Source organism: Pseudopipra pipra, chromosome 20 (assembly GCF_036250125.1).
Source record: "Pseudopipra pipra isolate bDixPip1 chromosome 20, bDixPip1.hap1, whole genome shotgun sequence".
Classification (NCBI taxonomy): domain Eukaryota; kingdom Metazoa; phylum Chordata; class Aves; order Passeriformes; family Pipridae; genus Pseudopipra; species Pseudopipra pipra.
In genome coordinates, this window is record NC_087568.1 from 9,466,769 (window position 1) to 9,493,288 (window position 26,520).

General features: G+C 49.4%; 1 protein-coding gene across 13 annotated transcripts in view; it reads right to left on the minus strand.

Annotated features, from left to right (window-relative positions):
- The window catches only part of CACNA1B (calcium voltage-gated channel subunit alpha1 B), a 317,185-nt gene extending 298,888 nt beyond the window's left edge, over positions 1-18,297 (minus strand). For 4 of the 13 annotated variants that reach the window (XM_064677125.1, XM_064677122.1, XM_064677121.1 and 1 more), the window contains exons 1-3: positions 17,579-18,297; positions 14,530-14,635; positions 7,282-7,421 (exon numbers count right to left, since the gene is read on the minus strand). In XM_064677125.1, the coding sequence (XP_064533195.1) occupies positions 7,282-7,421; positions 14,530-14,635; positions 17,579-17,838 (506 nt within the window). In that variant the 5' untranslated portion in view covers positions 17,839-18,297. The remainder of the gene's footprint in view (positions 1-7,281; positions 7,422-14,529; positions 14,636-17,578) is intronic. The other 9 variants (XM_064677129.1, XM_064677128.1, XM_064677126.1 and 6 more) reach the window with 4 other exon arrangements.
- Between the last annotated feature and the right edge of the window lie 8,223 nt (positions 18,298-26,520).

The following is a 26,520-nucleotide window of genomic DNA, read 5'->3' on the forward strand; positions in this document are numbered from 1 at the left end:
CCAGGTATTCAATACCTTGCAGTCACTTCTAATAAAGCAAGGGAGAAGCACATCAATCTCATTATCTGTCTGCCCTTGAGAAGTACTGTGACCTGAAACGTTCACCAGAGCAGAGCCACATTCCAAGGATAACTCCTGCCAGGGAAGGGCTGTCCCCACCCTTGTGAGGGGACTGTGACCATCTGCAGCATCCTCCAAGCACAGCCCTGAGTCCTCCTCTGCCCAGGAAAGTCTCCTTCTAATTTAGCAGCAGCCACACAATTACACCCCCACCTGCTTGACTCCACCTGCCTCCACCCACCCGAATCTGTGCAGAAAAGCCACTCTCAAGTGACAAAAAAGAAAAGACAGGAGCCCTAATTAATACCCCAACAGGCCCAGCATGGGCTGGGTACCCCTTGGCTAAGAGAAACAAGCCCAGAGGGAAAACATGTTCCAGTCCCAAAGCATCTGCAGCCCCACTGGGCAAACCTGTCTGTGACAGTGAAAAAGGAAACAGGGACATTGGCCAGATGGGTTTGGAGGCCCCAGTTCCTTCCTCTTTGTCCAGAGTCTGAAGGAAACTGCTTCTCCAGCTCCTCAAGAGCCCAAACAGCCAAGGGACAGAAGACAGAAGAACTTGCTGTTCAAACTGAGACCTCACACACCCTCTTCCCTTCCAGATATAAACTTTTTCTGCTTCAAGAAAAGAAAACTTGGTTACTTGCCCTCCTGCCTCCCTGCCCTCCCACACCAGCCAGATCACCAGCTGACATTCAGGAAGACAGGTGAATTCCCTTTGTCTTGTCCAGTTTTATCTGATTTAATTTTAGAAGGGACCCTTGGCTTTTCTGAGCCAGAAAGTCTCCATCCATCACTGGAGCATAAAAGAAATTGAAAACAAGGATCAGCTCCATTAAAATCCATAAATGCTTTGCTCTTAGCGTGACTCATGCACAGCACCAGCAGCAATCACCTCAGTCCATCACCACCCATACTGCACAACCATGCAGAGATTTACTCCTTCTCCTGGTGATAATTAATCAAGAGGAAGCTTATCCCTTCTTAAAGTATCCCTTTTCCCAACTCCTGTTGCTGCTCAGCTTTGCTTTCTAGCACAGAGGTGCCAAAAGTTGCACACCAGGAAAGCAGAGAGAAACCTGCACTTCCCAACCCCTTTATTCCCCATGTCTGTAGCTCTAGAGCTTATAAACAAAGCAAGGAATACAGCCTAAAGTGATGCTGCAGGGCATCCAAGGGGGTTGTTTCATTGGAATTTCATTTTTTAATTAGCATGTTCTATGGTTTTTTGCAGGTGAAATAAGGAATCACAGAATCCTGGAATGGTTTGGGTTGGAAGGACCTTAGAGCTCATCTTGTTCCAACCTCCCTGCCATGGGCAGGGACACCTCCCACTAGCCCAGGTTGCTCCAACCTGGCCTTGGACACTTCCAGGGATGGGGCAGCCACAGCTTCTCTGGGCAACCTGTACCAGGGCCTCCCCACCCTCACAGGGAACAATTCCTTCCCAATATCCCATCTAAACCTACTCTCTTTCAGTTTGAGGTTATTCCCTCTTGTCCTGTCACTACATACTAGATATTTTAGTTTAAGGGCTTCTTAATGCACAGGAACACACACATGGAAATAAAAAAACCCTGCAGCCTAAGCGTCTGTGTACATTTGGCAGCTTGAAAAATCCCAGCCCTTAATCAGTCATTTATTTCTCCAATAATTCCACAGTCACACCTCCCCCCACACCTCGTCTGGGAGGTCCATCCACCTCAGATGGGAATATCAGAGGTCCACAACCCGCTGCACAGAGCAGGCTGGGTGGTTCCTCTGCCTCCCACTTTGACAGCCATCACTGCAACCCAGGCTGCTGCTCCTCATCCACTGCACCAGGAATAGCAGCTCCCACTGCCCACATAGCAGGATGATCCTGGTAACCAGCAGAGCGAACATCAAGGCTGAACAGGTCTCTGTTATCATAGAATCAGAGAATCACAGAATCAGCTGGGTTGGAAGGGACCTCCGAGATCATCAAGTCCAACTCTTGATCCAACCCCGCTGTGGTTCCCAGCCCATGGCACTGATGCCACATCCAGTCTGTCCTTAAACACCTCCAGGGATGGAGAATCCACCCCTTCCCTGGGCAGCCCATTCCAATGGCTGAGCACCCTTTCTAGAAAGAAATTCTTTCTAATATCCAACCTAAACCTCCCCTGGCACAACTTTAGACCCTGCCCTCTGGTCTTACTGATGGTTGCCTGGGAAAAGAGACCGACCCCCACATGGCTTCCCCCTCCTGTCAGGGAGTTGTAGAGAGTGAGGAGGTCTCCCCTGAGCCTCCTCTTCTCCAGGCTCAACAGCCCCAGCTCCCTCAGCCTCTCCTCACAGCACTTGTGCTCCAGTCCCTTCACCAGCCTTGTTGCCCTCCTCTGGACCTGCTCCAGCACCTCAACATCCTTCCTGAACTGAGGGGCCCAGAACTGGACACAGCACTGGGTTACCAAACGAGTTACCTTCCAAATCATCAGCGTCACCAGGAGCTGGGAGCACATTGCTCAGACAATCAGGATAATTCCAGCTTTTTTGCAATTTGTTCCAGACAGGCTGAGACACCCGTAAGAGCACCGACACTCTGGGCACATCGTTTGGCAGCTCCGGGCCTGGCACACGCTGTCTCTGCCAGTCCCACCCAGAGATCCAGGCAGCTGATCCAACTGGCTCAAGGAGCCACCAGGACTCTTCGAGAGTGTTTAATCCAGGCTGATTGGGAGCCAAAAGGAATTAATTCTGCTCAGAAAGGACGGGCAGGATCCTTTCAAGCGCTGCAGTTTTAGCAGCTCCCGGCGTTGGACAAACACCAGACACGGTTGTGGGCACTCCAAGGGGATGTGATGGAACTGGGAAAGGACCAGGGCAAAGGAGCACGGAAAACTCAGGTCAAGGGAGGTTGGGCAGCATAAACTTCTGACTGGAGAAATGCTGGAGTTTATTAAAACCATAAACATGCAGGAAGTTGAATGATTATTATTCCAACTCTACTGTACAAAATCTAGAAGGCACCAAAGGAAACCTCAGGTAGCTGGTGCTGGGAAAAAAAAAAAAGGGATAAGCAGCACCTTTGTTGTGATATGTAATTAAACCATAGGACCCATTACCCACCATACAATGAAAGCAAAAGTATAAACAAGCTCCAAAATACAACCAAGGAGGACAGACCCCTTGGACCACACAGGTTAAAAGCCCTTTTAAAAGATCCTTTTTTTTCCACCTCAAAAATCCCTAGACATCTGAATTTTGGGAACCAGAAAGCTCAGGATCATTTTAGCCATGCCTTGTCCTCAGCAGTCAGCCTGTGACACCAGCTCCAGCTGGAGAGGATGTTTGTAGGTAAACCCTGCACAGCAGTTCTTTGGGTTGTTGTATCCCAAGCCCAGGAGAAAACTTGCCATGAACTCCAAGAGGAACAGGCCTGGGCCCTCCAGGCCCCCTGTCCAGGTTCACATCTCCCTCCAGTGCCACCTGAGGAGTTTGGGGATAGGACAACTTTGTTCCAAAGACAACTGTGGATTTCTGAGGATTCCAACCCAAAACACGTTCCAGTGACAGAGTTAAAAAATCCCTTTGCCTCTACCTTGGAAAAAGTGCATTAAGATCATACAGTCCCAGGCCAGCTGAGAAACTGCAATTTGGGGTGATTTAGAGCTGCTAATGGGTGATGTCATCACTGGAGTGAACCCAATCCCCTAAAAATGTGCAAATGAAGTGAGCAGGAGCTATAAAATACATGTATTTCTCTCCACAGCAGCAACAGGCACACCCCAGCAGGACAGCTTTCCTGGGTGCTCCTCTACAGCCCGAGGAGTCCACCAGAAATCACTAAAAAAAGGACAAAGGGACTGAAATCTTTTCAAGAAGTAGCAATCTATTCTTCTCCCAGGCCTTTACTAACAGCAAGTCAGCAGGATTCCTTGGAAGCAAAGGAGAAATAGGCCCCACTGTGGAAAGAAACCGAGGGAGGGTTTTCTGGAATGACAACCAAGGCATTTTGGGCCACTGTCTGTTAGACTCGGGTTTAGCTCAGTGGGATATTGATCCTGGCTGCATAAAACACAGCCCTGCTGCATTTTCTGATTAACAGCTTCTGCTGCCTGGTTTTTGACAAACAAAATCTCCATCGTTGCAGGGAGATGAAAAAATACATTTATCGATAATTCCAGGGTGCAGGCAAAAAAAAAAGGGGGGGGGTTGGAAAAAACAGGTGGGAAGGATTTCTGCATGATCACTGTAGTATTTACATAAGGGTGAGTTCAATCAATGCAGAGCCTTCCCCCACAGCCTCCTCCAAAACACACCCAGACTCTGCCCTTTTTCCTATGGAAACAGATAACGAGAGCAAAGCTGCTCTTTGCTTTTGTGGGGTTTAGCTAAAAGCTGAAAATGAGATCAGATTTTCTGACATTCAGCATTTACCTCAATAAAAACGGGCACTCAACAGGATTAGCGGGTACACAGCTCTGTGTGTGGTGTCATGAAACACATTTTCATGATCTTTCATGCTTACACAGAAATAAAATTTAAAAAAATAAGGGAGAGAGAGAGAGAAATCAAAATCCCTCTGTGATATTGAAGATTAATGTGAAACTGAGCTTGGGAACTGAACACTGATCACTGCCTGGGAAACATGAAGTAACATTTCCAAGTAGAAACCTTGTACATATGGCAAAGGAAAGCTTTTGATAGAGTAGTAAAATGGTATTTCAAAAACTGATGTCCTACCTATCTATATTTATAAGAACACATTAAGTACTGGCTTAGCATTGTCCTCTTTTATTATTCCCTAATAAATTACAGCCCGATCATTTTTTGAAACGCACAGATCTGAGTCTCCTTTCCACAGAAGTGAAAATTAAGTTCCCACTCATGTCACCACCTCTCAGTCCCTCCCTGGAGAACCAGCTGGGTTTGGCAGCAGCAAATGTTCTTCCTCAACAACCTGCCTTCAGTCTCGAGGCAGAACTGAGGAGGTTTGTCTCAAATGAGACAAAAGGGGATGTTTCTCTCGAATAAACAACCTTGCTCCGGCTTCTCCAAGCCCCTAAATCAAAGCCCCAAGCCCAGGCAGGCAGTGGGGGGATGAAAAGGTTTCTGGGCAGTGAAGAAAGCCCAAGGAAGAGGAGCTCCTGCTTTCCAGCACAGCCCCATGGCAACACAGCAGCGAGCTAAGAACACAATAAGGATCTAGGAAAAACACCACAGGCTACAGAGAAAACACTAATTCAGTCCCCTGTGTGAGGCTGCAGGTCTTGCAGTGCTGTTTCTCTACTGTAGGTCCCTCCAGCTCGTTCCTGGGCTGGAAATGCAGCCCCACGCTCAGGAAGGAATCCAACCCAGCACACGAGGAACGCCGGGGTTTTCGGGAGCCTTCCCCCAAGCACCACAAATGTTACATCCAGCCCTTGAACGAGAGGATTAGAGGTCTGGGGAGACGATTCTTGGGCTTAATGCTGCTGAGCTGAGCCTTTGCCACCCCTGCACTGCCCACCTGGTGGGAAGCCCCCGTACGAGGCGGCTTCCCCGGAGCCCGGTCGGTGTCACCATTGGAAACCAGCAGCTCTGACGTGGCCGGGACTGTGCTGGAGAGGAACACGCCTGTTTGCAGAGGGAACAGGGCTCCTCGGTCCAGCTGCCTCATCGAGCTGATAGTCCTCAATTATGCTCCCAGATCAAACAGAGCTGCAAACAGCTCCCCCAACAAACCCCGCTCCGCTCAGACACCGGCGCTCGGCGTCTCACGGCCCGCGGCGATTCCACGAGCGACGCTCCGGCTGCTCTTGTAAAACTTTGAGCGTCTCACTTGTAAAGAAACCAAACATCTCTTGATTCCTGGCATGTGTTTATGAGAAAATAAAAAAGCCCTGTCTAAACAATATGGCTGGAGTTCAGAAAAGCTTTTCTGTAGAGCCTTAGCTTTGAGCGCAGAAGCGCTGGAGTCAGCTGAATCCAAAGGTGTACTTGAATGCTTTGTTGAAGGATAAATTAAAACACATTCCAAAGTGCCTTCCAGAATCAGGGCCTTGATTTTAATTTTTTATTTTATTTTTTTAACTCACAAAAGGGCGTAGAACTGACTAGGAATCAGCACATGCCATGGGTGTGAATAGTTGTAGCATCTGTGCTAATTCTCCTCTCATCCTGGTACCCCCCGTGCTCCTGAGTACGTAAATCTGATTCTCCTCGTGACTCCACTGAAGTTCCCATTGATTAAATCCCCAACCCAGCAGCAGGAGAATCAAACCCCACATATTTATTCTCTTCCTCTCAATGCATAAAGGATTCCCTTTGGCCTCTCAGTTGCTGGATCACATGGTGCCCTGAATGCAAAGAGAATTCCAGTGATAATGTGGCAAATGAATACATTTGTATATGTGTGCAGGCATTTCCCTGCTCTCCACCACTAACCAGAAAACACAGACACATTCACACACAGGAGCAGAGAAGGGGTGGGAAAGGAAGGATTTGGGAAGCATGTTAATACCAGGCTGGGGGAAAACTGCCTGAAATCCTTCCAAGCTGAAGGCTGCAAGCTCAGGACTTCAGGGAACATTTCCTTTGGAGCTTTAAAGCCCAATTTGTAGACTACAAGTGATACTTAATATTCGTGTTTCCATTTTACCCTCCATTCATATAAATAAATATACATTACAACAGTTTCTAATGTAAAATATTGTGAGCATTTCCAAGAAAGAAACCAGCGACATCATTTCAAACCACTGCACAAAATACACGGGTGACATTTGCCTTAATAAGATGTTCTGAATTATTTTCAAGCATCTTTGAATTCTGTTCAGAAAAGTTATTCGATAGCAGAACAAATGCACTCCTGCAAAAACTTTGCTGATTTCAGAGTTGTAATAGCTTAAAAATGGGATGCTTTTAATTTGTTAGCACACTCCATGTTGACTTTTAAAGTCATCCTGTAATGCTAAATAGATTGGTTTAAATCAGGCTCAAGTACCAGTGGCAAACAGAACCTGCAAAGCCAGGGAAATGTCAGGAAGACTCTGGATAAGATACACACCAGAACACCAACAAATAAATATCCTTGAGGAAAACCACTTTTTAGTTGGTTCCAACACTCTAAAAGTGACTCGTTCAGCACAACAAATCCTACAGTCAGAAATGTAGGGATACAATATTTCCCTCAAATCAATCCCACCCCAACCCAGAGGTAAAAACCAACACAGATCAGAGTGAGAGGCCCCCTTAAAGCCGGGGTGAGAAGTCACCTACCCTGTGAGGACCACGACGAAATCCATCACGTTCCAGCCGTTCCGCAGGTAAGAGCCTTTGTGAAAAACAAACCCCAGAGCGATGATTTTTATCCCAGCCTCGAAACAAAATATTCCAATAAAGTAGGGCTCAGTGTCGTCCTGAAAGAGAACAAAAAGCAGGGGGATCAAGTCACATGAACAGCTCCAGGCACCAACTTCACACCCTTTTCCACTCCCCGAGCTGAAACTTTGCTGGAGCACAAAGAGGAATTTCATTATTATTTCTCTGGAAGTAATTTTTCTTTTTTTTTTTAAATTGGGAATTCTATTTGCCTTCCTTCTGATTTTTTTCGCCCCATTCTTTCCACGCAATCGTCCAGCAGGAATTTCGAAGCTGAAATTTTGCACTAAGGGTGTATTTAAACTTGCTATCACATATTCCAGTGGTTATTGACATGGAAAAGGAAGTGCTTCACCATTCATCCAGGAACTCGAAACAAGAGGATATCTTGGGGATTAACAGTCAGCACAGAAAGCTTGTGAACACTGACAGGAAATTATTTATTTATCATTTATTCCATTGGTTCCTCCTTCGCTCCTTCTCCTCCATTTTCTCAATTTCCACAGCCACAGTCTCATTTGTTTTCCTTTCACTGTGTGTCTGATTCAGGGAGAAAACCCCATTCCCTCTCAGCAGGAACAATAAGATTTGTGCCTCAGATCTATGGGGCAGATTTTGGGATCTCAACTTCATGTCTTACCTCCTACAGAGAAATTAAACTTAGTCTCCCCAGTTTTACTAAACTATTTATTTCATCTATTTTATATATTTATTTCATAGTCATTATTTATTTTACATTTAATAATTATATATTTACATTAAAATATGTTCCTACAGTTTATATATTATATATTTGCAGTTATTACTTATGTTATATATTTATTTCATCTAAACCATTTATTTCAGCAACTCCACCTCCCATTCCCCTGTGGCCTGGCAAGGTGACAGTCACCTGCAGATCACAAACACTGAATGGTCACAGATGTATCAATATTATTATATTATATTATATTGTACATTATTGTATTATACATTATTATATTATATTATACATTATTATATTGTATTTATAATATATATTATATATTATAAATACAATATATATGATTTATACAATTTATAATATATATATTTATATATATTATATATTATATATTATAAATATATTATATTATATATAATATATTTATAATATATATCTTATATATTATATATATATTATATATATTTGTTTATTATAGATTATTTAGTATTAAATTATTGACAGGAGTTTCAATTCAAATTCAGTGCCAAATGAAAACATGTACATTTGGAAGTCCAAGACGGAGACAAAAAATGGGAACAAAGAGGTAAAAGCAAAGGAGATTGATTTCAAGCCCATGTTAATTGGCTTTGGCACCTGTAACCAATTTCCAAATGTGCCTCAGATCCCTGTTTTCAGCCGAAGTCAATGGAAGTAAAGCAGCCCTTCCCAAAGAGAAGCGAACTTCCAAATTAAGAGATTAGAAATCTTTTTTTTTTCCAGTGGCATTTCTGGCCATCAGAGCCATGGGGCTGAGCTGCTCTTTGATGGACAGTTGCTTCCATTTTGCAATTCTGCTAATGACAAAAGGGGATTGTTTGTTCTCTTCTACGGAAGGAGCAGGAATGTCACGGCTCGTGGGCCCAGGAGGAAGGAGCAGGTTTGACACAGGGATGTGTTTGACCAGCTCCTGCTCAGCTCTGACCCAAACCCACACTTGGGCACAGCACTTGTTACAGAAAACCGGGGTTTTCACTCCTAAATTTGGGCCTGTTCAGCCTCAAGAAGAGAAGACTGAGAGGAGACCTCCCAGATATCCATCAGGGGCTGCAGGAGGGGGCAGAGCATGGACCAGGCTCTGCTCAGGGGGCCCAGCGATGGCACAGGAGGAACGGGCAGGAACTGATGCCCAGGAAGCTCCACCTGGACAGGAGGAAGAACCTCTTTGCTGGGCAGTGACTGAACAGAGACCAGAGAGGGGGTGGAGTCTCCTCACTGAGGATGTTCCAGAACCTGGATGCAATCCTGTGCCGTGGGATGGCCCTGCTGGAGCAGGGAGGTGGCACCAGTTGGGACACTGTGGGCCCCTCCGCCTGAGCTGGTCTGTGACTGTGTAACACAACAGCACATCCCCCCCACAGGGGCTTGGCTGCAGGTACATCCCAACTCAGCAAGCCCACCAGAGAGCACTAATCACTGCAGATCCCTCCAAGCTGCTGGAAAATACTCCCTATGGACAGGCTTTTCCATCAGGGGCCGAATTAAGGTTTTATTCCTACAAATCAACACCCTACACCCCTACACACCTCAGAGGGCCCAGCTCTTCCACACACTTCATCCTTCACCCTGTATTATCTCCATTCCCTCCACCTTTCCTGCCTCAGCAACCCCCTCTCCCACTCTCCTGTGGCCTGGCAAGGTGACAGTCACCTGCAGGTCACACACACAGGCACTGACTGGCCAGACAGAAAGACACAGCAGGGTAAAGTTGAGCTCTCATTGTAGGCCTTTGGCTGAAATGGAGAGGAGAAAATAAAAACCCACACCCAAAACTAACTTCTCCTCCACTCAAGGAGATGTTTCCACAAGCAGCAGCACCTCCAAGCCCTCTGTGCCTCCACAGAGCCTCCCCAGTGCTGCTCAGAGGACACAAACCAGCACTGACAGACCTCCAGCTGCCCATCCCAGTGCTGTTTACCCACAGAGAAACAGCGACAAAGGCCATCAGACCTTTTATAACCTTCAACAGAAATCCTACAACAAGCATCTTCTTCCAGCAGTTGCTCCACAGCAAGAGCTGGAAGGATCCCAGGGATCAACCCAGACAGAAAAGAGGGAATAAGGAAGAGGGGGTCACAAATCATCCTATGTGGTTTCAGAAGTTGCTTTACTGCTCCTCTACTTTCCCTCATGCACAGAGGGACTGCTCTTCAACCCCACAACACCTCCTAGTTCAACAGCTATGGATAATCTGTGGAAACAAAGGCCTCCCAGCCCATCCCATATTTCCATCCCACAACTACGAGCGTGCCTCTAAAAATAACTCTTCTAACACACCCAAAAAAAGCTACCTTTACCCACATCCACTCCTCCACATTACTCCCTCACTTCCTTGAAGCCTCATATCTACTCTGCTCCCAGTCTTTGCTCAATCTAGGTCAGGTGCCTTGTGATTACAGCTCCCAGCTTTAAAGAGCCAGCCTTCAGGTACTCCAGGGTTTGATAGGATATGCTCTTCCCAAAGTCAGGACTGCGCAAAGCACTCAGGAAGCGAGTCAAAGAAGTTCTGAGCTTCCAGGGAAGCAGGAGGGCTCACAGATGGATTTGGGTATCTATTATGAAGCAAACCAGTCAGGTTGGCAGTGAGCAGCTGGGGAAATAAGAAGGGATGGAAAGAGGGTCTTTTCTAAGGCCTGCCTAAATTCACACTGACTCAGCCTAAGAATCAGGGCAGTCACAACGAGATGTGCCCCTTTGGGTAGAGGTCCAGAAAAGGATTCACAGGACTGTGTGTGACGGAAGGAGGGCAAGGACACGGGTGAGATGCCCTGGGCAGCACTGGAATGGCACTGCCGTGGGCTCAGCATCCCTGCTGCCAGCACGGCCTGCAGCCCCCTCCAGACAGGAGGCTGTGCCCTGCTTGGGTTCAAGAGCAGGAGAGCAGGTGATAATGAGTGTCAGTGTGTGAGCGGGGAAGGAGGGCGGAGAATCTGGGCAGCAGCCAGAGCTGTGCCAGCAAGTTGTTTGCTGTGGACACAGCAAAGCTTGAGACTGGGCCAAACACACATTTAATCAATATGTTTCAGATCAGAAACAACTTCTGAGTCTGGAAAGTCATTACTATTCCTAGTCCACGTCCTAGTGTCTTTCCTTGGCCTTCGGATGTGACAGCCTTGATGGGTTTGGGTGTGAAGGGTTTTGTTCATGCAAGGTTAATATGAACAGCTCACATATGGCTGCAGGAAGTGCCTGTGGATGGGATAAAGCATTAAATCCATTAGGAAATTGCAAGAGCTGTCACGGTGAATATCTGAGAAAAGTCATATCTGTCCTCACATCAAAACCAGCCCGAGCCCTGCAGGGAACGTCCTACAGCCCCCCTGGTGTCTTCAAACAGGGGCTGCCCCAGAGCAGGGCAGAAAAGAGATTTCCTGTCCTGCAGGTTCTGAAATCACCTCTGTCAGACTGGGCCAAATCTAAAATCACCTGAAGCTTTTCATGGAAAACTGAGCCATTGGGAAGGAAGCAGGGAGGGAAGGAGTGTCTCAGCCTGCACAGCCAAGAGCATCGTGAGCATCCACCAGCGAGGCCATTCAGGGCTGGGAGGGGAAGTTCACAGTCTCACATTTGGAGCTCTCAGCACCAGGCTCTGGGCCACTCAGTACAACTCCCTCAGCATCTTTTAGCTTGGCAGCATTCCAGTGTGTACAAACAATGCAATATTTATTGGGGCACAGGGAGCCTGACTCTACAACCACTGGCTGAGGCACTCACTGAGATGGGCAGGAGCAAATCTGCAGCATCTCTGTCCACTGGACAATTGCTGATGTGAATTAAACCCTTCCAGCAACCAAAGCACGTGAGAGCTCCAGCTCAGAGCAGGCGAGAACCTCGGGGGTAGGTCAGTCTGCTGCTGCTGGGAGAACAAGCTGATTTCTCTTGTCTGAAGATGAAACCAATACTCCAGTTCACCACTAAATTCTCTGACCACCAAACTGGTGTTTCTCGGAGCTTTTGTCCAAAATTTCTACCCCAGAGCCAAGTGATGCTTTTCTGTGCTACAAACCACATACGGGAAGTGGAGAGGGAAAAATCCCTCCTAACTCAGCCATTCCAAATCCTGAAATATTGGAGGTACTGAGGCATCACTTGTGCTTCATTAGCCCTGTTTGTCAAAGTAAGAGGAGCACAGAAAACAGCCAAGTGAGATTGCACTGCAGGTTCATCTCTTGGGTCTCAGGGGAGATAAATAGAAGAAAATGTTGATTAGAAGACAAAAATCATTAAAATGTTTGTATGGGCTCCTCCCTCTTCTCCTCAGCTTTAACAAACAGACAGTCTTAAGATTTTTGTCTTTGTATCTGTGGAATAAAGTACCAGGCAGCTCTGGTTTTACTTCAACAGCTCTGCCTACATCTCCAGTCATCAAAGGCTCGTGATGTGCATCTCACGTCCTCAACATCTGATTAACTCTTCAGTGATGAGCCCTCACTCCAATTTGAATATTTCAATGAACCCAGGAGATGGAAACATATATCCATCAATCATTAACCAAGAAAAGGCCAGTTCCATTCCTGCCAAAGACAGCCCCAAAGCACCTGCTGTTCTGCAGAGGCATAGAATTTGGCTCAACAAACCTGTAAATGTATGGGAATGTTCACCCACTCTGGTTTAACATGGATTTGTAACATTTTCAATGAAGCAACTTCCAGTTTGTGGAAGCAGCAGGAACGCTCTAAAGCAGCTTCACTTTGAAACCAGAAGACACTTTTTCTTACTCACAATGCTTAATCTTTCCAGCATATGTTGAAAATAAAAGATATTTCATGACTTGTAAAGACTCTCAGTGTTATTCCATGCTAAATCCCTTTATACTTCAGAGTTATGAATGTGCTGTAGCTAAAATGCTTTAAGAATACCTGGATCAAAGGCAATGGTGCACAACAGGGATGAAAATCAGGAGTTAATTCTTCCTTCCTCACCAAGGCAGAGTCAACAAGGCAGAGACTGCATTTAATACACACAGTTATCTCACAATATCTGGTGGTAATACCAGTGCCCCCTTTGGAATGATTTGAGCAGGAACTGAAGGTGTTTGTGCCGTAAAATGGAATCAATACAGTGGGGAAAAGGACAATAAAATGCCTGTGGAATCCCCTTATAAATCTGGGGACATAGAGAAACATAAAACCAACTTGTTAACCACACCTGCTGCTGCTTAAAACATCACCAAAGGGTAACCAGACCAAAACAGCCACAAAACTGCTTTTCCCTTCACTAGTCCATATGTTCATAACCATGGAAAGCGTTTTCCAGCTCGGTCACTACCCTGGGCCTAAACTTGTGCTCTGCTCACAGCCCCAGGCTGGCCTTGCTGACCCCTCCTGAAGCACACAGAGAATGTTAAATGGCAGAGAGATCAACAGAAATGCATGTATTCATCTTATCCTCCTCACTTGTTAAGCAGAAATAATTCAGGGACAGTAAGCAAACCCCGTGGAGGTGAACAGGCAGCAGGAGCAGCTCCATTTCCAATTTAGGACCAAGTAGGGTGACCCTGATGCTCCTTTTGGATCCATCACTAACACACTTTTCCTGCTTCTGAAGGAAGAGATTGTGAGAGTTGCCCACCCTTGGAAACTGCAGCAACCAGTGTACAGGGCCTCCAGTTTTTGGCAGCAAGCCTAATATTATTTTTGTTTGCATAACATAATATCTACATGGCAAACACATATGGATCCATATTTATTCAGCCATATTTATTCAGCCTTTGAACATGCACCAGGATTAATGCATTTGGCCATGCAAGACTTTCCAGATCATTAACAGTAGGAGAAAAATCAACCCAAGTGTTACACATTTTTCCTACATGATAAATGGAAGAACTGTTTTGAAGCTATTCTTCTATTTTCTTTTGAAATAAGGTAATTGGGCTCATTACCATAAAGCCTGCAGGGAAATTATTTTCCTCTGTAAGTTGGTTTCATTTGTTTTGGAAGGGAAGTGCAATCATCTAAACCCAAAGTTTGCTCTGTAGGATCCTTCATATGCACAGTGGCAGGAAGAGACTCTTGAACCTAAAAGGTTACTCTGTTCTACCACTCCCTGGGAAAATATCACAGAAGTTTATTTGATTCCAGAGATAATTCTAAGCATTTATCAGTCCTTTCTTGTCTTGGTTTAGAGACAACCTGAGTTTGTAGCTCTTCTGATGAGAACAGAAGCTCCATCTCCTCTCCTGCAGCTGGGCAGGGCTGGCTGGAGTGATGAAGCATTTGTGCAGATGGGATCGGGGGGGAGAGTTCTTGTTGGCACTGAGCAATTTTTTTTGTGATTGGCAGATCAATGCCTGTTTGTTTACGTGTGGATCTTTAAAATAGATGCCAGCACTCCCAGCACTGGGGGGCTGAGTGTTTTCTGCATCAGAGCAGAACAAAAACTGCACATAAATAAATGCAACTCACCAATCTCTCCGACATCGGCGTCTTGTCTCCATCCGGCAAGTGTTGTTCCAGAGCCAGCACGATACAATTGGCTATGATTGTAGCTAAAATCATGTATTCAAATGGAGTGAGGACCAAAAAGTTAAAGAAGACACTGGACAACAGAAGGAGAAACTCGTCCAAATCCCATTTCTACCCCCAAAGTCACATTAATTGAGCATTCTAAGATTTCTCGTATTTTTGAAGGCATTCCGTCTCCCTGACTTCCTCAGTTCTTTCTGGGCTGTGTTTGGAAGAAAAGTAGGCAATTGGCTCTCTTCTTTGAGAGTCAGAGTTTTACAGAGCTGCTCAAGGAATTTGGGAGCAAGAAAGCAAAAGGTCCAAAGGAAACAAAAACCTATTAATAATCATTGGTTTAAAATGAGATTGATAAGCTGAACTGCCTCAGAACAGATTATACAGCTGAGCACCATCTGCTGAATTGTCCTTCAGAAACATTTCCCTTCAACACATGGTGCAAATAAAGTGATGGGCTGGAAAAGTTTGATTTAGAGTGTCTACACAGGTCCAAAACGTGAATTACTGCTGGATTGCAATTCTCCCAGTGAGAATAAAATCACCAGCGCCCTGTCGGGACGTAGGAGAGAAGCAATTCCAGGGGAAGGATCCCAGCCTGGCACCGGGTCCCTCCTTTTGCTGTTGTCTCCAGCCCTGAGCTGTGCCGAGCCCCGGCTCTCCCAGGGCGGAGCCGTACCGGGGAGGGCAGAGGGGCCTGGGGGTGGGAGATGGATCCGCTCAGCACCACAGGGAGAGGCTCAGCACCATGAGGAGAAACTCAGCACCACGGGGACAGACTCAGAACCATGAGGAGAAACTCAGCACCACGGGGAGAGACTCAGCACCACGGGGAGAGACTCAGAACCATGAGGAGAGAGACTCAACACCACGGGGAGAGAGGATCAGCACCAGGGAGAGATCAGTCCAACACGGCGGGGAGCTCTGCTCAGCACCAAGGACTATTTGTTCGGCACCACGGAGAGCTCAGCTCAGCACCGTGGAGAGCTCAGCTCAGGACGGCGGGGAGCTCGGCTCAGCACCAGGTTCAGCACTGTGGAGAGCTCGGCGTGGTACCAAGGACAGCACCAGTTGGCACCCTGGAGAGCTCGGCTCAGCACCGCGGAGAGCTCAGCTCAGCACTGTGGAGAGCTCTGTTCAACATCGCGGGGAGCTCAGCTCAGCACCGCGGGGAACTCGGTTCTAAACCGCAGAGAGCTCGGCTCGACACTTCGGAGAGCTCGGCTCAGCACCGCGGAGAGCTCAGCTCAGCACCACACAGAGCTGGGTTCAGCGTCACAGAGAGCTCGGTTCAACACCTTGGAGAGCTCAGCTCAGCACCCTGTAAATCTCGGCTCAGCACCGCGGAGAGCTCGGCTCAGCACCCCGCAAAGCTCGGCTCAGCACCCCGCAAAGCTCGGCTCTACACCCCTCAAGCTCGGCTCAGCACCCCGCAAAGCTCGGCTCCACACCCCTCAAGCTCGGCTCAGCACCCCGCAAAGCTCGGCTCAGCACCGCGGAGAGCTCGGCTCAGCACCCCGCAAAGCTCGGCTCAGCACCGCGGACAGCGCCCGGCCCCGCCCGCCCAGCGGCCCCGCGGGGAAGGGCCGGTGGCTCTGCCGGTCCCGGTGGCTCTGCCGGTCCCGGTGGCTCTGCCGGTCCCGGTGGCTCCTCCGGTCCCACCGGCTCCGCAGAGCCGTGGATCCCGTCCCCACACCCCCGGGAAAGACGCAGCCGAGTGGCCCAAGAGGCAGGGCAGGGACAGACTGCGCCCGGCCTCGCGGGCAGGGCGATGCTCTGCCTGCCACCGGGGCTTTGGGGCTTGTTTATCCACGCTGGAATGCAGGGAAGGAGAAATGGATCGGGAAGCACAGCAATCCCTGGGATTGTATAACATGGACAGAAAGATCAATACGTGTGTGTGTTCAGAGAGAAGGGAAGTGCGTTCGCTCCATGGGTGTATTTTTCCTGTGAGCCCCTCAGGAAGTGAAAACTGGGGAAGCCTAAAGAGGAGCTGGCCTCTGTGGCAACTGAAAGTGTTGCTAGGAGGCTGGGAGGAGGCCTGGCTGCCGTTAGCTGGGGATTAACAGGGGTGTGATATCAGATGAAAAGAAAGCAGCCGGCTCCCTTGAGACCCCCAGTGCGATGCACTCCTGTACACACACACACATCAGCTACTCCCTGGTGGCCTCAAACACTCTGCTGCCCTTTGCTCATGGCTTACAACCAGCATTCCCAGCAAAGACCCCTCCTGAGGATCATCACTCGGCCTGGGAGCTGGGGCTCGGACAGGAAGCATCTGCCCCTTTCACCACACAGCAGACGATCCCTCTCCCCACTCACTGCCTCCCTCTGCCTCAAGGCTTTGCTAATATTTTTTTTTTAGTACAGCCTAAGCTTAGACTACGCACCTCATCAGAGTGCCATGATTCACGTTGATTCTAATGGATTCAGGTTTAGGGGATGTGCTAAACCTGAGCTGCAATGATTGTATTCCTGAGATTCGCCAGGTACCTGAGCTATCAATGTCCCTACTATCAATGCAGCTTTAATGCTAAGGTGTCACCATTTTTATCCCTCCTGCTGTTCAGAGTGAGACAGAAGAGTTGGAAGGCTCCAAGATGGAAATAAGAATCAGGATTCATCGGCATGAACCTCACAGAACCCTTTGCAGCCTTTGTAGGGAACGTAAATCTACATGTCCACCTCACACCTAAAGACACACTGGCATGCACATATGTCTGACACAGAGCCCTGGCACAAGGCACCCCCAAAACACCCTCTGCTGTGCCCACAGGAGGAGCTCCCTGTGATCCCCATGGACACGGCCGTGCGTTATGTCGGGCACAGGGATCCGTGGCACACACACCCACCACACAGCCTGGCTCACACATGCACGTCTGCATTAGCCCCAGACACTCATCCTGCGCTGCCCAGAGGGCTCTCTTCCCCTCAGCCTCCCTCTCCCCCTCCCCACCTTCCCCCCCGTGCCCACACAGCCTCCCTGAAAGGATATGGCCATTCTGTTATTCGCTTGGCGTATTTCCGTATAACATTATCTTCACTGAAGATGAAGAGGGATCTGTTGACTGTGAAGCAGTTCTGTTTGACAGGGATGGGGTTGTAGAGAGCCATAGTCCTGGCCCTCTGAGCCATCGACTGCTTATACATCCTTTGGCCGGCTTGGGGGCCACCTTGCCGGCTGCTCCCTCTTCCAGCCCCGGCCGGCCCTCCACCTCCATAGCGGGTCGGCAGATCATCCCCAAACCGAGCCATCCTCGCGGTGCACGGAGCCGGGCGCTACAATCCAAACTGGCAGCCGAGGCGAGAGGAAGACGCATCACAGCGCGCAGCACTTCTCCCTCCGGGGGCTTCAGTCGCGGGATCGGGATTGATCGCAGCAAAAATATATTGATGTATTATAAAAAAAAATAAAAAATAAAATAAAATAAAATAAAAATAAAAATCCCTTTCCCTTCCTCCACCCCCTGCGCTTCCCCCGCCGCGGTGGCTGCCCGGGGGTAGGAGGAAGGCGCCGGGGCTCCGCTCACCTCCCCGCACAGGTGCCGTCTCTCCGGCCCGACCTCATGGCCGGGGCGGCGGGGGGGGCGGCCGCGGTGGTCGCGGTGCCTCGGCTGGGCTGGGAAGGGGCTCTGCGCTGCTGCCGTGCCCGCCGCGGGAGCGCTCGCCGTGCCCAGCCCAGCCCAGCCCGGCACGGCTCCGGCACGGCCCGGCCCCGCCGCATGTGATGCCCGGAGCCAATGGGGCCGCCGCGGCTCCGCCCGCCCCAGTCACCGGCACCGGGGGGCGGGAGGAGGGAGGATGGAGCCCGGCCCGGCCCGGCAGCCACCGCCCACCCCGGTAAAAACGGCGGAGCCGCGGCTCCTCCCCGGGGGAAGGAGGGGTGGACCCCTCCCGTGCCCCTGCGCAGCGCTCCGCGGGCGCGCAGAGCCCCGGCCGGGGGTGCTGCCGGCCGGGAAGGGGGTGCTGCCGGCTGGAAAAGGGCGGGGGGCACAGGCGAGGCGGCCCCCGCGCCTGCGCGCCCTGCCCAGATGTGCCCTGCCCAGATGTGCCCTGCCCAGATGTGCCCTGCCCAGATGTGCCCTGCCCTGCCCAGCTGCCGCGCCCAGGGGCAGCCCCCCCAGCACCCCCGTCCGTGCGATCAGAAGCCCCCGGGAAGGCTCAGCCGGGGGGGACAGTGACTGGGGGTGCGGGGCCAGCGGGGGGCTCGGTCCGCAGCCCCCGGGGCAGGGAGGGATGCGGGGGGCCGGGGGTGCAGCCCCCGCAGCAGCGCCCGGGGACAAAGCGGTGCGGGGATGCGCCGGATTGAAACAGAGCTGCGCCCTTCTGGACAACTTACTTTGTTTCTCCTTGGTTTGAATGACTCCTGCAGAGCACTGGATACCTTTAATCCTGTATTTATGGACGAAATCCTTTAATCCTGTTTATTCCAACACCCTCTGTTGCTTCCCTCCACCACGAGTCAGAGAGAGAACTCCTCCTCGTTCCTGGAGCGCCGCACGGCAACAGCCACTGCAGTGGCTGGGGAGGAAATGCTTTAGCATTTCGGCTAAATTTGGGATACAAACTATTAACTTTTTAGAAGGGACCCTCCGGAGAAGTCAGGGCTGTCAACAGGGGGGCATTTTCGCTTCCCCCACAGCAAGGAAACCCTGGACTCTGCTGCTAATGTGTTTTTTGCCTTAGTCATCCAAGCTGTCTCAGTTCAAAACCAACCCACCGACCAGGCGAGCCTGTAGCAATAACATCTGCCGGCTTCGGGAGACAGGGACAGGGCTGGCAGCATCCACAAGTGACACAAATAAGGTCTGGCAAGAGGCAAAGGGTGACTCTCTGGAAGAAACTGGCTTGTTACCCGAGGGGGTTTTGGTGTCTGGAGGGCTCTCTCTCGCCGCAGCAGAGCCACAGACACACTCAGAGGCAGCAGCGGCTGCCGAGGGGAGCCGGGAGCGGCTCTAACTCACCGAGACACGGCAGAAAAGAGAGAGGGGAGAAGGTGCAGCCTCGAAACATCCTCTGCCTCGAGGGTCAGACACAGCCCCCCTCCGACAGGGACACGGGCACCCGGGTTGTGCCAGCCCAGGGGAGCAGGGCAGCGAGAAGCAGCTCCAATCCGTGGTTTGCCTTCCCGTGTGCTTGCTGGGAAGGCAATAAAATAAGACTTTTTCTCCACCCCCGTTTTTATTAATTTGGTGGTTAAACTGAGTGCTGGAGGCTTTGGGGAAAACTTTGCACAGAGACAGTCGCTGAAGTGTTTCAGCATCCCCGTTACACTCAAACAGACCCCGGGCACGCGTTAAAATGTTTCCTCCTGTAGCTCTTCACCCCCGAGCTCTGCTGAGCTCATCCGCACAAATGGGTCTTCAGGGAAAGTTTCCTTATTTTGTAGAGGTGCAGGGAGCTCACAGGATGAACAGGGCAGGAGAAAGTTTTCCCTAAAAACATTTTCATTTTCATCCTCACTGTATTTCTTTCTGTGATGCGTTTATCTCTCACATGAAAATCAAGTTTCCCTCAGCTGATTTATTCAGTTGTCTACATTTTTCACTTCTCTGCTTCTGGCCACTAAATCTAATATATTCTGTGGCCTTTTTCACTGGGAAAATCTGACTCTTTTTCTCAGTAAACATTAGAAGAGGAAATGCCATTTTCAGTAATCCCCCACCCTCTTCTGCGGGAAATCAGCATCTGGAAAAAAAAAAGAAATACGTTATTTTCCATCAAGATCAAGATACAAGATCAGTGGGGTGGGTGAATGACACAACAGCTCTGAAAAGTGAAAAAAAAAAAGTGTTGTATTTTGCATCAGGTCTTATTGAGAATCGGGGAAAATTCTGACCTCCACATCCCCTTCTCTCCTCCTACAGCCACCAAACCATCTCATTTCTCCCAGGAACAGTCTCCCCACCACAGCACTGCAGTGAAGTCAGAGCCAGGGTGGTGGGGGTGTTTGTGACGAGGAGAAGATGATCCCAGCCTGCCGTGGGGATGTTCTATGAAACCACAGTTTGCCCTTCCCTCAATCTGCGTGCTCAGAGCTTTTTTTTTTTTTGGGGGGGGGGGGGAAGGGGTGTTTTTCTGTTGTTTTTTTTTTCCCCCACACCATAAGGAAGATCACACAGATCTTAAGCACTGAAAGCCTTAAAGAAGAAAAAGAGATTGCAATTGCAAGGATTATTCAGCTTTGAGAGGGGAAGCATCAGGATTTAGTTGGGCTTTTTAAGATTATGAGAAAAGCAGGGGAGTTAAGAGAAAGCAAAAAATTTAGAGAGCTGAAACAGGTCAGACATCCATAATCTCCCATTACAGGAGGGCAAAGAGCATCCCCTGGCAAATTCTAAAAATGGATTCAGTCATGAGTAACTCCTCCTCATAAACCCCAAAGACAGAGGTGAGCAAATCACTCTGCTCTCCAGCACTGGCTGATTCTGCTTCAACAAGGAGCCTTCCTCTGCCCTGAGCAGCTTTGCCAGGCAACCAAGCATTTCCCTGGACTTTCACCTCCATCCCAAGCCTGGGACAGGTGACTGGGCTTAATGGAGCAGCACTTCCATCTGGCAAGGCAGAGACAGGGCAGAGAAAACGGTCCAATATTGCAGGTCTGATCCTGTCAGATGGTTGGGACACTTGGAGCATGGCAAGCACCCATGGGACTGTTTATTTGCCCTGGCACAGCAGATCCCAGAGACTCCTAGGACAGCCCAGATCCATCTCTGAGGGTGTTTCTGGTTAAATCACAAAGAGGACTTTCAGCTTGCTGTGTTCCAGAGGCAGGAGCACAGGTCTCCTGTGTGAGGGACAGTGGCTAAAATTTAGGAACACAACCCCAACATCCCCTCAGTTGTCATCCCCCTCTGAGCAGGTCAGAAACGGCAGCAGAAAAGCAGATTTTTTTCCTTTAAGAGAGAAACCCCATCATGCCCTGACTCACCTGGGTCCTGCCCTACACTTGGAGCAGCTCAGAGGGAAGGCCAAGGTTTCCTTGTGTCCAGGTGAGCTCAGGGGTCAGAGAACCGTAGACAGAGTATTATTTGGTCCCAGAATTTGCAAAAGTGAGGAACAGAGCAGCCACTTCAATCCCATTTTGGAAGCTCTGGACCCAGGTTATTGCCAAGCAGAGCAGCTCCCAAGAGCACATTTCCCTTAAAAAATAAACAAACAACACAGACTGCACATCTCCTTCCAGCCCTCAGGAAGGTCCAGAGCTTCAGGCCAAGAAAAGCAGCTTACTGAGGCGTTCCTGGCCACTGATTCCTGCTCTCCTCACTCCCATGCACTCATTTTGCACCAGCTGTGCTGGAGGAAAATCCTGCTGAGATGCAGGTAGAGAAAATTGTTAAAAGATTGTGCTCGAGTCTGCCAGAGGATGCAGAAAGGCATCATGCAAAAGCCAGAGAGGGGAGGGCAGGGAGAAAGATGCTCTGATAAATTTAGTAAGGATAAAAAGATAAAAGAGTGAACAAAGGGAAAAGAGGCCCCTTGAAGATACAGCTCCTCTTTTGTAGGTGTCATGGTCGTGGTGTTGTCTGTAATATCTGTAACACAGTGGCCCAAACCCCCGAAGTCAGAGACCCTCAGCTGGTCCACAAATGTGGAAAAGGAAAGAGCCTTCCCTGGGAGCTCATCAGCTCTGGGAGCACTGATGGCAAAGCCTGGCTGGCACAGCAATTGGTGGCACAGCAATTCCATCCCTGCATGGACCTCCAAACTAAACCCACCCCAACCCCAGAGCAGCACCAGCTCTGCCAGCCCAGGACACAGCAGGTCGAGTGCAAGGCTTGGTCTGAATGGTCAGAATTGAGGAGAGGGAACCTGAGGCACCTGCAGCCTCTGACACTGAGGTGCTTCCAGCCATGCAGGGCAGGGAGGGAGAGCAGGGACTCAGTCCCAGCTCGGCACCTTCTCCAGGTCATCTCTCCACCCCGAGTGAACCCCTGGAGACCAGGAGTGGTTGTATTAGTTCTGCTTCTCTTGAACTCAGTTCCTTTGTGGATGGACCACGAATGAAGCCCAGCAGCCACTCCTTGGTGTGGAAGGAGTCACATGAACTCAGTCTGGCATCTTTGCTTCGTGTCCCAGGTCGCTCAATAACCAGCTCAGACAGTTCTCCAGCGAGCAGGACCTGAACACCACCACAGTTAGAAAATTCACAGCAGTGGGGAACCAGGGAATCACAGGACACAGTGAAGGCTGGCCAGTGTTGAGGACAGAGAAGAACCTTCTCTGTGGTGCCCAGTGTCCCCAGTGCTACTGCAGGACATCCCAGCTCCAGCACCATCAGAGCAGTGTTAGTTCTGTGGGAGAACAACCTACTTGCACACAGCCAGTGCTTGAGGCAGTGAACTCGTGACCACTGTGCTGTGATCACAGAATCACTGAATGGTCTGTGATTCCTAAGGATCATCCAGTTCCAAACCCCTGCCATGGGCAGGGACACCTTCCACTAGCCCAGGTTGCTCCAAGCCCCGTCCAACCCGGTCTTGAACTCTTCCAGGGTTGGGGCAGCCACAGCTTCTCTGGGCAACCTGTGGCAGTGCAGATTTTATCCATCCAGATTATGGATAAAAAGGACTTAAAAGAATATCAGGCTTCACAATTTTATTATCCCTGGCATTTCTAAGATCACTTCTACACCACTGGTCTTCAAGGCTGACCAGCCAGCAGGGAAAGACAAGTTCACATCTTCTCTTCCATTCCTTTGAATCTCAGTTCAGCTGAGGACTTGATCACCAGGGATGGGGATTTGGGGAGCCTTAGCCTGTCTTTCACATATCTCTGAATGATTAGACATCTAATCCTCCTTAAGATTCAGGTCTGTCCTCACCTTAGTCTCTTCTGAACATCTGCCTAAGATGCTTCTCAACATCAAGATGTCAAAACACGTTTTCAAATCCAACTTTATCCAAACCTGAGCCATGTACGGGCTCAGCTCCACTTGAGCATCTCTCTGGAAATCCAAGAGGGAGAAGCTTCATAAAAACTGACAGAGCACCAGAACTCTACTGGTCCAGATTGGGAGCTAGAGGGGTTGGCAAAGCACAGTCAGAGAAGTTTGGGAATGTCATCAGTCACTTGCCCAAAGGTTAAGGCAGGTTGAAAACAGTTCCCTTTCCACATAACCCCAGCCCTGTCTGTGCTTTTCCCCACAGACCTCTGCTGTACATTATGCAAAGCTCCCAGTGCATCAGGGGCATGTCAAATCCCCCTGCAAAAGGAGTCACACTCTGCCTGGATTATTTTCAGCATGACTATTGAATACAGATTGACTGAAAACCAAGAGCTTGTTGTCTTCCCAGTGATGGGCAAGAGAAACTCTTCAGGCACAAAGAGAAAACAGAGAAATGAACACCCAGGGAAATGGCTCCATGTTCACACCTGACATGTTTTGGGCTGAGATTCCCAAAGTCCTCAAGCTGGTTTGGAAGACTTTAAAATCCTCCAGGTTTTGAAGAACTTGGGGACTGAAGAACAATATGACACAAGGAGAGCAACCCACTGCCAAGCCTTCTGCTTCCTCAGTTGTAGGATGGCTGTTGCTGTGAAACTAAGGAAGAAAATGGACACCTGCAGCTCTCGTGGGTGTTTCTGTACCCAACATCTGCCAAAATGTGGCAGAGAACAACATGGAGCAATGACAATATCAAACCTGCTGTGGCTGCAGTAAGGGAGAGTTCACCTTCCTCCTTGAGCACAGAATGGTGAATGATGAAGGAAATGCTCTGGAAATGCTGGTGCAGCTCGAGGCAGGTGAGAGGCCCCACCTTCCACATCACCACCTCTGCAGGAAAACATCCCAGGGAGATGTTCCTTGGGGTATCTTTGGATCCATTCACCAGCACATCCCAAGTCTTCCCAGTTTCAGGATGGTTTGAGTCCTTTTAATGCAGGAAAAGGAATAGGGTTTAGTGCCACTTGGTCAGATGACAGAAAACAAGGAGGAGTTTCCCATTATGGCACAAAATGATGCGTGCAAAAAATGGGGGCTGATTTGCCTTAAAAATTGGGCATTTAACTCATTTTTACTGAAGATATATTTTCACTCGTTTTTACTCATTTTTATTGCAGATACATTCACTGGGATGTCACGTACAGGCACAACACAAAGCCAGTGCAGTGGTAACTTCTCCCCCTTCCCCAAACGTTGCAGATGCAGGAGTTACTGTGGCCAACAGGGTGTTGTTTGTGCCACTCTGAGCACTATTGTTTGCTGGAAAAATGATGAATCAAAACCAGGAGATTTGGGAGCCCCCAGGGCTTCATTACCAAAGGGTACATAGACACACCCCAGGCCTTTAAATCACCATATTTCCCCCATCTTGAAAGAGGAATCAAGATGTCCTTTGCTTGTCTTTTCCCTCTTTCAGTCATCATCTCCTCGATCCTGCGTTTCTCTCTCCTCCTCTGCAAAGTGTTCAGATCAGCAGAGCTCCAAACCCCCTCGGGACCTCCAATCCACCTCAGAGACAAATCTCCGAGGCAGACTGAAGGTCTGAGGAAGTGCTCAGTGAGCTACAGTTAATGGGTCCCGTGTCTAGGACCGGATCGGGAGCCACGCAGAGAGCAGGAATAATAGGAATTAAAAAAAGCAATGCCCACCCCACAGCCTCCCAAGATCTGAAAGGTTAATGCACACGGAAAGGGAGAAACACAATACAAAAGCTCCGGAGCTACAGATTAACTTTCACTCCTCAGAACCCATTATTGTTATTATTAAGGAAGGTATTGAAAGGCAGGAATAGGAGCTGGATGCCCTACTTCCACTGCCTTGCGCTGGGACTTGGGGTTTGCTTTTGTTTTACGCCTTTCAGTGTCTTCCCCGCTCGTTTTGTTTTTTTCCAAACCTGCAGTGAAATGCAAATGCCAACGACTTCGATGAGCAGCCTGAAAGCTGAACACTATTGACAGGCGGGGAATCCCCCAGGCTGGAGGGACGGTGGTGCGTTATAAAGCAGCTCCCCCTTCCCAAAAATGCTGTGGCCGGGCAGAGGGAGGTGGAGGGCACCCAAAACCTGAGCCAGGAGAGTTATAACCCTTCATCCATCAGGCAGCCAACCCGTTTAGCTTGGGTGCTCCTTGTTTATTCAGCTAATGGCGAAAGTTACGTCCACATTCTAGGCTAAATTAAGTATTCAGCTATTTTACAGGCACAGTAAGTCGGTCAGCCTTAGCCTCAGTAATTAGGGCTTACTGTTTAATTAATCTCTTGTGGTCACAGCAATCTCTATCACACTCTCTCTGTTGGCTTACATGGCAAAGGGAAGAGAGGCTGAGGAACAGGAGGAGTTAATCCTTTAAGCATCTCACTTATCCCCAGTGCACAGCCGCTAAACGGAAGGGGGAAGGGGGAGCTGCTCTCTCTCAGCGGTGGGAGAAGGTCGGGATTACAAGTCAGCAAAACCTCTGGGGCTGTGATGAGCTCATTGCCCAGGAGACCCCTCACACCTACAGGCGGGGGACAAAGCACAGCTCGGGGACTCGCTGTCTGCACGTGGGAAGGAGGGACCTGCCCCACCTTTGGCTGGAGAAGTGATGAGCTCTCAGGGATGTGATTCCCCTTGTCACGGCCCTACAGCCTCCCAGACTGTCTTCTGCAGCCCCGGGGTCGATGCCCAGGGACCACGACCTGTGAGCCTGGCAGTGCCATGAGCCAGGGGCAGCAGCAGCAGCAGCCCAGGCAGGGGCCACGTTTCCACCCGCTGCAGAGGGGAGAGTCTAAAGGACTCAGAGCTCCCCTGAAAATAGAATCACAGGGTCGCTGAGTCTGGAAAATACCTCTGGGATCGTCGAGTCCAACCATTTACACAACGCTGCCAAACCCCCTTGTCCCCAAAGTGCCACATCCACAGGTGTTTTAAATCCTGCCGGGGATGGTGACTCCACCACTGTCCTGGGCAGCCTGTTCCAGCGCTTGACAACCCTTTGGGAGAAGCAATTTTC